This window comes from Mesitornis unicolor, unplaced genomic scaffold, assembly GCF_000695765.1.
Source record: "Mesitornis unicolor isolate BGI_N332 unplaced genomic scaffold, ASM69576v1 scaffold6580, whole genome shotgun sequence".
Classification (NCBI taxonomy): domain Eukaryota; kingdom Metazoa; phylum Chordata; class Aves; order Mesitornithiformes; family Mesitornithidae; genus Mesitornis; species Mesitornis unicolor.
Window position 1 is genome coordinate 1,558 of NW_010160212.1, and position 12,335 is coordinate 13,892.

Genomic DNA, 12,335 nt, shown 5'->3' on the forward strand with positions numbered 1-12,335 from the left:
GTAAGTACCGCTACACTACTTACAGCTGTACCCAAGGTGAAGCTGTGTGTCACAACTTATCTTTGCTGAAAGGGGGAAATCCTGCTCCCCTTTCTTTCCTTCCTTGATAGCTGGCCATGCACTCCATCCTCTGCCTTGCTCCATTTTTGGCGCTCTTGAAATAAAGCGGTATGTGGGGTCATCTTGCTAATTTGGCACTACAAAATGAGCTAATGTTCTGCCAGGTTAATGAGCTAGATCAACCCAGCAGAGGGTTGACAAGCATCAAAGCTGCCAAAAGAAGGAAGGTGTGGACTTGGGCACTGAGGATCACAGGAGAGGAGGAGGATCAGGATCTCCCTTTTCTCATGGCTGTTAAGATCAGTTCTGCTGGAATATGCAACTTCACTCTTAGGGTCCTTTAGTCTGGCTATAGATATACTAAGGAAATAATATGTTGTTTACCTTGCAAAACAGCTACACAGGAAAAGTTTCTGTGTTCAGGGGCAGGTATTGCCATTCTTTGGGAATAGGATCCCCCCCTCACTCCACAGGGTGTAATTAAAGTTCTGGGTCACCATTTTGAAGGCTGTCAGCCATCACGGCACTGCATATGCTCCATGCATATGATCCCTTCTTGCTTGTATTGGTTATGAACAACCACATAAGTATTAGTGAAGCAAGTTACAGAGTTAACTAAAGTAATCTAGAATTCTGTATTCAGTTCAATATTTGGCATTGGCAAGCTGCGAGATACTTCACAACTGCTGCTTGCTCAGGGGATATCTGGCTCTGGAGCTGAGATGGGTGGCTCCTTGCTGGAGAGCTTCAGTAGAAGATAGCAAGTTGCTGAATTTCTACTGAGAGACAGTAGAGCCCCCACCCTCTCCTTTCTTTTCCCTCTGAGGAGATAAGTAGATAGGACCACAACCTCATGTCCTGTGTTTTAGTTGCAATGAATTCCTTTGCCTCATGTACTGTAACTGAGCAGCTCAAGCGATGGATAGGTTACTTGTGGGTTCATAAACTGAAGACAGTTGTTTTCCCCAAAGCTGAATTTCCAAAAATCTATCAAATTTATTTATACGTGTTGTGTCTTGACTGTGAAAGGCTTTTTTTTGCCATTTAATCTCTGTCTTGGTTTCAGTACTGGAATCGATGCTGAGTGCCAGAAGGACTAACATACACTACAGATATTGTTGTTACTGTAATCTGCTACTCGCCTTTCTTGCTCTCACAGTAAAATTGGCATTTAAAAGAAACCTTGTTTACCTTGCAGAGCTGCTGGCCACCCACGATAGCAGGAGGCATCTCACCTTGCATAATCATTGAAACACCTCACAAGGAATCTGTAACCACTGACTTCTCCAGATTCAAAAAATACAGGTTCAGAAATCTCTTCATAAATCCATCCCCCCTGCCAGAACTCAAGTAAGTACCAGATGCGGCAGTTTTTGCTGTTTTATCAAATATGTTAAACTACTGTAGTGAAATTTGTTGTTCCTCTGTGTCTGTATAATAGCGAACAGCATGCAACCCATACCTCTTCTTGTCTCCTTGTCCCACAAACAATTCGATGTCCAAAAAAACACAAATTATGTTGGTTATTTTTTTCCCTCTGATCTTACAAACATACCAGACACAATTTTCGCCTTTCAGAGCTGTCCTTTTATAACTTAACACTGGAGACTCCAAGTGCTTAAGAGGCGTGTAATGGTTAAACTCAATTTCTTTCAGTGCAGTTGGAACAGAATGACCAAAATACCACGAAGCAAAGTTTTCATTTAGAACTTGAAAATGTATGGATATGCAAATAAATTTGTGGCAGTATTGCTGTGCAGGTAGCTTGCTAATGCAATGCAGTATGCTTGGTGCAGTCACAGTTCTAGAAAGTTTCCCTTCTGCAGAGGGATAGACTAGCTGACTAAGTCAGATTTTTTTTATTTTTTTAATTTCTTAGCCAGGCAAGTGTGTAGGTAAGTACCTGGTTGCTGTTTGTAGCAGTCTGGTGTTTAATGAAAGAGTTGTGTCCTGTTTTTTACTGCAAAGTATTAGGGAAAACTTCTGAGGTGAATGAGAGAGAAGCAAAACATGAAGCATTTTGAAAACCTCTCTAGATATGTACCGTGTTTTCATGGTCAGGACTGGGAGATGCTGCATGGTGACGTTTTGCCTCAGTGCAAAGCAGTAGGTCTCTTACAGTCTCTGTCACTGAGTTTCAAACTCAAGTGGTCTTCTCTCAGTGTTGCTCCCAAGCGTGCTCAGCTGTGCTTTGACAAATGCTACGCTCTTCTCCATACACAGCAAATCACATTTTTGTGTGTGTTGCAAAGCTTAGTGCAAAGTAGCTATTAAAAACAATGTAGAAGAAAGGATTATGAATGGTGGGATCTCATGCACTTCTTTTGCAAGTGTCTGGAAACTGCTGATTCCCAAAGATACGTTCAGATACAGAATTCCTTGCAAGGAGGTTAGTCTTTGAAGTTCACCTCTTGTTGGTAGGCATCTGGTAAAGCTGAGCTCCCTCCTTTCCTATTAGCTGAATAAGAGGATCATTTACACTCTCCTGCATCCTTCATGCTTTCCTAACTGCTGCAGGAAGATCATAACGGGAGATTTGTTGATGCCTGCCCACTTAGATGGAGAGTCTTGTGCATTGAACAAGTATCTCTCTAGCCTTTAACTTGTGATGGCAGCAGAATGGAACTGATCTGGGTTAGGATTTGTAGGCGATACCAGTAATCAGGTCTGTTTAATATCTCTGCTTCTGCTTGGGGAAAGATAAACATATAACTCCAAAAAAAAGCAGGAAATCAGCATTGCATTGATTAATGTGTTGTACCCCTTAGTTAACTGCAGGATGAGAAGTACGTCTAAGAAAAAAACCCCACATCGATTCATAATAACAATAATTGCAAATTATACCAAGCCATATTAATGACATAGGCATCTTCTTCCGCAGTAGACTTAAGTGCTAATAAAGTACAAGTTAGCAATAAACAATAACTCTTTTTTTTTTTCTCACAGTAGCCTGTTTCTGAGACTTAAGGTAGGCTAGAAAAGGAAAGAATGGATGAGTGACTTTTAAATGCTCTCTCTGTGTCTTTCTCAAACTCTTTTGGATTTTTTTTTTTTATGGGGAGTGTTTGATTTTTATTTTACTCTGGACAGCCACCTAACTGGACAAAATAGGAAACTCTGGTTCTATGTGTAATTTGGGATGCACGTGTTCAGTTTTATTGGCTGTTCTGTAAAACTGGACTTGCTGATGATCTTGACAAGCTGCTGCTGTGGTGATGTAAAATGTTTGAAGTATACCTGCAGTATGCAGCATTTTAATTTTTGTTCCTGAATATCTGTAAACTATAAATAATGTGTTTATACTCATTTGTGAAGGTGTATGCATGGTTAACAACACTTTGTGTAACTTTATTCCATAGCTGGGGTAATTCCAAAGATGTCTGGCTCAACATCCTGAAGAAGGAGAACAGATACGCTCATTGCAAACACTTCACATTGCTACATTCTAGTTTGCAGCCTCACATGAGATCAATACTCCTAGACTGGCTCTTAGAGGTGTGTTCTTTTGGTTAACTTTGCCGTACATTATGGCTGTGGAGGAGGAAAATAAAAGCACAGCCTTTACAGAAAAGATCTGGTAGCAAAGTGTACTGTGTGGTAAATGTTCAAACTAGTTTGCAACAAAAGGGTTACAAGTTACTGCTTTTGATCCTCTGGGTGAGCTACATTCAGTCTTCCCTGGCAGGAGATCCTGAGCCTTCCACACAGGACCATGAGTGACAGTCCTTGACTTTTGCTCTTGCCACACTTACTTCCTTGGAAGTGGAGAAATCGAGTTTTGAGGCACTTACACTGTAATTGCTATAAGCGGATTAGTTATGGAGTTCTAACTTTATATCTTTGACTGTATCTAAGCCATGAGACAACTGTATCTGTACTGAGGACTTATCACCCTGGCCCTGCCTACATCAAGAGCTCTTAGATGTCGGCCCTGACACTATTTTCTGACTTAGTAGTGAATTTTTAATTCTGTCCTATGAATAGAGCAGAAGAAAGTAATGCAGTCTCCTTTCCTTTTTTGTTGAGCTGGCACTGGAACCACTCTGATACAATGCAGGTATTAAAAGTTCTCCCTGCCGGGACAACCCACAACTGAAGGGAGCAGATGGCCGTTCTTGCAGTTTTGTTCCTGCTCAGTGAGGCTGTGGGAGTGCCTGAGGGGCTGCAGGCAGCTCCTGGCCTGGCAGCAGAGCCCCTTCCGGACGGAGCTTCCAGCCCTGTTTGCTGTAGAGCAAAAAACTTAGGGGTTTTCAGTGGTTCTGTCCTGGGACAGACCTGGTAGGGATACAGGGAGGGTCTGCCCAGTGACTTCAGCTTGAGGTTTGAGCCCTGAGTATTCTGAATCAAGCAACTTAGAAATTAGTGTGTTTTAGGGGGTGTTTGTTTTGGGTTTTTTTTAACTTTCCCTCAATGAGACTTTTTTCTTTCAGTTCAATATTGCTTGTACTCATTTTTAGGAAAACTGGATGCTATTTAGATTGGAAAAAGTATACTTTATAAGTATGTTAGTGCATCCATGTTTAGGTGGGATCATGCAAAATACTTTTCTCAGTCCCATACTAAGCGCTACATCCTAACACACTTAAGTATGTGGTAGCTTATGTGTGCAAAAGATAAAACTCTGCATGTGATGTTTTACTGTTAAAGCTTGAATACTGCAATGTGTGTGTACATAGAGTTTTTTAACAGAAAACTGATTTTTGTTTTTAATTTCTTTTCCTGTTGCAGGTGTGTGAGGTGTATGCACTCCACAGGGAAACCTTCTACCTAGCTCAAGACTTTTTTGATAGATTCATGTTGACACAGAAGAACATTAACAAGAGCATGCTTCAGCTCATAGGAATTACCTCGTTATTCATTGCCTCCAAACTTGAGGTAAGAAGCTCTGTTGCAGGGAGGAGGATATTAAGCTTGGAATGACTCAAAAGACAGTGATAACATATTTATTTCTTGTGTCTGAATCTTTTGGTGTGTGCACACAACACTGAAAGTCAGAAGGGGAAACTTTTTTCTCTTCCTTCAGTTGTGCATCTCTTGGAGCATAGTCCCTGTCCTCCCTTTCCTCAGCAGCAGGGAAGGAGACCGCATAAACTTAAAAGGTGTGCGAATGTGCTAGAAGTAGTTTTGTTCTGTGTTGTCTTTCTTCCAAATATGCAACAGTTGTCAAACAATCTCAGGGATGGGCTTGGAACTTGAACAAAACCAAGCCTAAGTCTCAAACTGCCTGTACATCAGGCTGTTTTAATTTAATTTTTAATTTAATTTAAGTCCCCTTAATTTCATTTAGTGGAGCTGAGGATGTAATTAGTGCAGTGATGATGATGATGTGTTACATCACACACTATGCCTGTGGGTCCAGAGCATATTTATGTATGTCTCATGTAGGTCATGGAAGGCTAGCCTGAGTGGAAGATTGGGGATAATAAGTGTTTATACCTGGATTTCCCCCATGTAGCTGTTGTCCCTAGAGCCAAGATAGTGAGCTACAAGCATTTGCCTATTGCAAGGAAATGCATGGGGCATTGGGCGGTGGATCCCACTGATAGAGGCACAGTTTTGCTGGCAAGTTCTCCTTTTACTGACACACCTGCCCTTGTGTGGCCCCAGCTGGCATTACTGGGTTGGCAAATACCTTTGATCATCTCTGCACCATGGATTTTCCAGCTACAGTGGCTGTAGGATTTTCTCTCATCTTTTCCTACGTGCTTTTATTTTTTAATCAATGAGATTAAATCAGCACTGACTGACATCGCGTATAACCCCTATCAGCAAGCCTTTCCTAATACCACAGCATGCTGTACGAGAACTAGGATGGTGGGTGTTTTTACATCAAATGGAATAGCCAAGTAGAAAGTGATATGAATGAAAGGCTATTCTGATTGCTTGGTTAGCATTTATTTCTGCAAAAGCTAAACCAGTTGTGATGTATTTGTTGTGTTTTACAACAGGTAGCATATAACCTACTTGTTTTTAGTATCTCCTTATCCTGTGAGTTTCAAGTAACTTCATATAACAAGAAAAATTGTGTTCTAGCATAAGAAATGTTAATATTCCAATATGGACTGAAAAGTATTTGGCAACACCTTCTAATGCTGTCTTAGGATTATAAGGCACTCTGATCTTCACTTTTTCCCCTCTGTCCCTTTGAAGGAAATCTATGCTCCTAAAATACAGGAATTTGCTTACGTCACTGATGGTGCTTGCAGTGAAGATGATATTGTGAGAATGGAACTTATTATTTTAAAGGTAATAACTTTACTGTGTTTGTAAGTGCCTGCTGAAAGTCTGTCCTGCTAAGTCTTCTATTTCAGTGTCATTTAATTGGCTAGGAAAGGAACACATTTAGTATATCTCTCTTTCTGCAAAACAACAAAACCTTCATTATAGAATCATGGAATCCTTAAGGTTGGAAAAGACCTCTGAGGTCATCAAGTCCAACCATCAACCTAATATCCCCATACCCGCTAAGCCATGTCCTGAAGTGTCACATCCACGTGTCTTTTGAACACCTCCAAGGATGGTGACTCCACCTCCTGGGCAGCCTGGTCCAGTGCTTGACCACTCCTTCAGTAAAGAAATTTTTCTTAATATCCAATCTAACACCCCCCTGGTGCAACTTGAGGCCATTTAGTCTTGTCCTATCACTTCTTACTTGGGAGAACAGACCAACAGCCACCTCATCCCCACTTCCTTTCAAGTAGTTGTAGAGAGCAATAAGACCTCTCCTGAGTCTCCTTTTCTCCAGGCTTAACAGCCCCGGCTCCCTCAGCTGCTCCTCATAGGACTTGTGCTCCAGACCCTTCACCAGCTTCATTGCCCTTCTCTGGACACACCCTCAGCATCTCACTGTCTTTCTTGTAGTGAGGAGCCCAAAACCGAACACAGTATTTGAGATGCGGCCTCACCAGCGCTGAGTATAGGGGAAGGACCACTTTGCTCCTGCTGGCCACACTAGTTCTGATACAGGCCAGGATGCTGTTGGCCTTGGCTGCCTGGGCACACTGCTGGCTCATGTTCAGTCAGCTCTGAACCAGCACCCCCAGGTCCTTTTATGTCTGGCAGTTTTTCAGCCACTCCTCCCCAAGCCTGTAGCGCTGCATGAGGTGGCTGTCCTTGTTAAACCTCATACAACTGACCTCAGCCTATCCAGTTTCCTCTGCTGAGCCTTCCTACCCTTGAGCAGATCAACACTCCCACAGAGTTTGGTGTCATCTGTGCTTACTGAGGGAGCACTCAATCTCCTTACCCAGATCACTGATAAAGATGTTAAACAGGATTGGTCCCAAATCTGAGCCCTGGGGAACACTGCTTGTGGCTGGGCACCAACTGCATTTAGCTTCATTCACCACAACTCTCTGTGCTCGGCCATCCAGCCAGTTTTTAACTCATTGTAGAGGAAACTTGTCCAAGCCATGAGCCACCAGCTTCTCTAGGAGAATGTTGTGGCAGACTGTGTCAAAGGCCTTACTAAAGTCCAGGTAGACAACATCCCCAGCCTTTCCTTTATCCGCTGGGTGGGTCACTGGTCACAGAAGGAGATCAGGTTGGTCAGGTAGGACCTGCCTTTCATGAACCCATGGTGGCTGGGCCTGATCCCCCTGCTTGTCCTGCTTGTGCCGTATGAGTGCACTCAACATGAACCGCCCCATGATCCTTCCCCGGTACCAAGGTCAGGCTGACAGGCCTGTCGTTCCCCAGATCCTCCTTCTGGCCCTTCTTGTGTCACATTTGCAAGCTTCCAGTCATCTGGGCCTCCCCAGTTAGCCAGGACTGCTGATAAATGATGGAGAGTGGCTTGGTGAGCTCCTCTGCCAGCTCCCTCAAGACCCTTGGGTGGATCCCATCTGGTCCCATAGACTTGTGAGTCTCCATGTGGTATAGCAGGTTAGCTGCTTCCTGCTGGATTTTGGGAAGTTTATTCTGCTCTTTATCCCTGCCTTCCAGCTCAGGGAGTTGTGTGGGCAGTGAACCTCTTAAGCCTCTGGCTGGGGTGAAATCCCTGGTTGTTATCACAGAATCACAGAATCTTAGGAGTTGGAAGGGACCTCGAAAGATCATCCAGTCCAAGCCCCCTGCCAGAGCAGGATCACCTAGACCAGGTTGCACAGGAACACATCCAGGCGGGTTTTGAATGTCTCCAGAGAAGGAGACTCCACAGCCTCTCTGGGCAGCCTGTGCCAGTGCTCCGTAACCCTCACAGTAAAAAAGTTTTTCCTCATATTCAGATTGAACCTCCTGTGCTGCAGCTTGCTCCCATTGCCCCTTGTCCTGTCATTGGCTGTCACTGAGAAGAGCCTGGCTCCTTCCTCCTGACACTCACCCTTTACAAATTTATAAACATGAATGAGGTCACCCCTCAGTCTTCTCCAAGTCAAAGAGACCCAGCTCCCTCAGCCGCTCCTCATAAGGGAGATGCTTCACTCCCTCAACCATCTTTGTGGCTCTGCGCTGGACTCTTCCAAGCAATTCCCTGTCCTTCTTGAACTGAGGGGCCCAGAACTGGACACAAAATAGAAAAGGTTTCCCGTGCTTGTATGAAAGTAAAGGCTCTTAACAGGTACAGTGAGCCACGGGACAGACCAGAAGGCTGTCGCTGGGAGGTAGCACACTTACCAGGGTCCTTTGCTGTCCAGGAACAGGCAGAGAACCAACGCTAGTCAGTGCTCTTCATGTTGGAAAGGATCCATGTGTACCATCCCAGAACTCCTTATGAGTTTATTCTTCATGAGTAGATACCAGTAGGAGGTTCAGGTAGCGAGCCTGAAGGCTACATACTCTATAATTTACCAGCTTCTGAATGGGGAAGACACACAAGATCCAACCACACAGGTACAGGAAAGGAGGTTGAGAGAGGTTTCTGTGCTGATTGTTTTGCAACCTGTTCAGAAAGTGAGAATGGACTCTAAAATGAATATTTTTACTTGAAATTGTATATAATATTTACATAATCTTTAGTGTCTTTTGAGGATCTGTGCAATAATCTGAGCAAACTCAGAAGGGGAGGAATGGGAAAATAGATCAGAGCACAAAGCTGTCCTTGCGTGGGTTAAGGTGCTCAACTGCTTGTGTAATATTCACAGGCTTTAAAATGGGAACTCTGTCCAGTGACAATCGTCTCGTGGCTGAACCTCTATCTTCAAGTGGATGCTCTGAAGGATGTTCCAAAAGTGCTGCTACCTCAGTATTCTCAGGAAAAATTCATTCAGATCGCACAGGTGGGTAGAAAAACTGTATCACAAAATGCTTTTTTGGACTGATTAAAGCCCAACTGGAGGTGATGCCCCAGAAGCCATGAAAGGATTCTTTTCCTTGTTTCACCTCGCCTGTTACTTTGTTTTGGCAGCCAGAGAACTTCATACCCAGTTCTGAGGAGAAACACCTGTGCATTTCTTCTCTCCCTGCTCTCATGTGCTGCTTTTCAGTACACTGGAAAAATACAAACCCATCTTTTTTTTAAATCACTACAGCATTCTGCAGATGCCAGGCAGTGGCAGCAGCTCTGAGGAGGGTAGATAATTAATGGCTGCAACTAATTGCTTTTATCTGTGTTACCTGTAACAGCTCTCCTGTGTATTTGCCTAGAAGGCAGTCTGAGGAGTGTTTTGAAATTTCTATGGGCATTACTGAAGAGTAGACTGGTCTAAGTAGCTGAGCTGCTAGGTGATGTTTTAACGTAAGAAAATATCTTCCTGGAGCTGTTAAGGCTTTAAAGGTGTACTTAAATCTGTGCAAGCAAAGTCCATGTTACTGGTAAAAGTGCACATTGGTTTGCATCATAACTCTGAGGCCCACCTTAACTGCAACTGATGCCAGAAATGAAATAGCTGAATGTAACTGCTGCTAAAAAGCTCAGCCATGTTACAGAGCGTAGGCTGTAGGGCTGCTGTCTGTATAGCAGTTTGAGACATGATTATACTAAAGTATAATCTTGTTAAAATGTGTAACTCTTACATCCTCTATGCTCTGTTTCCTCAGCTCTTGGACCTGTGCATTCTGGATGTGAACTCTTTGGACTTCCAGTACAGAACAGTGGCCGCTGCAGCACTCTGCCACTGCACCTCCATCGAGGTTGTTAAGAAAGCCTCAGGTAAGGAGCCTTGGCAATGCTGGGTCGTGTTAGGCAGGGGATTTGAGAGCTGCTCTGTGCCTGCAGCTGCTCAGAGGGTCCTGGTTTGCACCAAGCCACAAGGACACTGATAGTTTGTTCTCTGAGAGGGTGGTTTTCCCCAATTTTGCTTCCTTCCCACCACTATTTCAGACACTACCAAAACTCGAAAGAGAGGGAAATCCTTTCAAAAGCACAGTCTTAGCTAAGGAAATGAAGCAGATTTATCCTTGCTTTTGGGCTAGTGCTGCTGCTCTGTGACTGCCAGTTAGCTTTGTTATTTGGCTACTTTTTCCTCCTCAAAGCCACCAGCCACCCTCAGCTGTCAGCAGCATTCAGGTAACCTCTGTGCTAATTCCTACAAGCCTGTCCTTTACCAAGTAGGGAAAAACAAAAAAAAAATCACTTAACTAAGCTTGGCACTTGTGTGTTGCCTGAGGTGCCATAGAGGACTGTGACAACACTGTATGTTTTCATAGTGTGAACCAAAATCTTGTGTTCAAGCTGAAAAAGTCACTTCAGACTCCCCTGGTCAGCAACAGGAACCCTCATGGCCACAGAACTGCTTTGCTTGGGAGCCCTGTGCTCACTGTCCTCTGCCACAATGGGGGCACAGGGAAATGCTGGGAGCATGTTTCTGAATTCTTCTGCAGCGTGATTTACTGTTGTTTGTGAATTTATGGCCATATTGAAACACTGCAACTCCTTCACAATTTCTAAATGCATTGCTGTGTTCTACCCTCTAGGCTTAGATTGGGACAGCATTTCAGAGTGTGTAGAATGGATGGTTCCCTTTGCAAATGTGGCAAAAAAATACCCTGTGAAGCTGAAGAACTTTAAGAAGGTTGCAGCAGAAGATCGGCATAATATCCAAACACACACCAATTATTTGGACATGCTGGTAGGTGGTTTGTGGACTTGCAGTTTGGGCAGCTGAGAATGCCTTACACACCTGAGGCTGCCAAATGCCTTCCTGTTCATACCTGGCCTAGTATAGGCAGTAGTGCCCAACCTTTTGTTTCTTGCTCCTGCTTGATAAAGCTATAAATGAAAGGGGTTTTACCATAATGCTTGCAGGCTGTAAGCAAAGGCTTGGATGAGGAGTACTGGTCAAGTGTTTGAGAGAATCTTTATTTTTCTGTGTAATATCACCTTGGTTTATTTTATGCAGTATCCTAACAGAGTACTTGATGTGTAGTAGCAGTGTGAAGTGCTGCTGAACAGTACTAGTGAAGCAAAGTAGAACTTGTAACAGGTTTTAAGTGTCATCTTCTTCCCCCAAAATACAGGAAGAAGTTAACAGTGGAGTAGCATCTACTGCACCAGGTCAGTTATCACCTGTGACAACAGGAGGAATAATCACCCCTCCCAAAAGTACAGAGAAGAAATGAAATGGGGATGACCACCACCATTGTGGAGTTTCAGAAACAGGACTCAGTGCTTCAGAACACAACCACACTAAAGGGGATTTTTAACTGCTTACTCCAGACTTGAGGAGTAAATGATGCATGAGATGGAGATTGAGACCAGTGTCTTCCTGCAGACTTGATAAAAGATTTAGACCAAGCATCCTTCTGTGTTACTACTACAGGAGCCTGGACTACTTTGGTCCATTCTCAGACATGACTTACTTCAATTCTTGACCATTCCTAACTTATAAATTTCAAGAACTTTTTAAACATGGCTGACTGGCTAAGTTTTTTCTGCTCATGTCAAACTTGCTTTAACTTGGGCTAGCCAAGAGATCTTGAGATCTCTCTCAAGAAATCTAGAACTCGGGCTAGGAGATCTTCATGACAGCTTGTGTGTATTACCTCTTCTTGGTTTTCCTCTTTGCTTGGTAAGGTCAGAACTCAACAGCTGCCCATTAGTCACCCTGAGCTCAGGTGCAGTATTACAGTGGGTAAGCAGTTTACTTTTCCAAAACCACTCTGCCTGTGCAGTACAGTGTAGCCATCTCTATCAAATTCTAGCTTCATGTGAGGCTGATGGATTTGGGCTGGCCCTTTAGGGCTGCCATAAACTTCAGTTCTAGTGCATCACAGGCCTCAGGTGAGACTGCAAGCACAGAACCTGGTGCTGAACTACCCCCTTGCTGAAGAAGCAGAGTCCTTGAAGGAAGGACTTCAAGTTGAAGCCACCAACTTCCAACAGGAACAACGTAAGAACT

At 43.7% G+C, this 12,335-nt stretch overlaps 1 protein-coding gene across 2 annotated transcripts in view; it reads left to right on the forward strand.

The window, feature by feature from the left end:
• CCNE2 (cyclin E2) overlaps positions 1–11,556 on the forward strand; it is a 12,719-nt gene extending 1,163 nt beyond the window's left edge. For both annotated transcript variants that reach the window (XM_010189308.1, XM_010189300.1), the window contains exons 4-11: positions 1,259–1,410; positions 3,420–3,555; positions 4,789–4,935; positions 6,211–6,306; positions 9,141–9,275; positions 10,036–10,147; positions 10,912–11,066; positions 11,455–11,556. In XM_010189308.1, coding sequence (XP_010187610.1) covers positions 1,259–1,410; positions 3,420–3,555; positions 4,789–4,935; positions 6,211–6,306; positions 9,141–9,275; positions 10,036–10,147; positions 10,912–11,066; positions 11,455–11,556 — 1,035 coding nt within the window. The remainder of the gene's footprint in view (positions 1–1,258; positions 1,411–3,419; positions 3,556–4,788; positions 4,936–6,210; positions 6,307–9,140; positions 9,276–10,035; positions 10,148–10,911; positions 11,067–11,454) is intronic.
• The last annotated feature ends 779 nt before the right edge of the window (positions 11,557–12,335 follow it).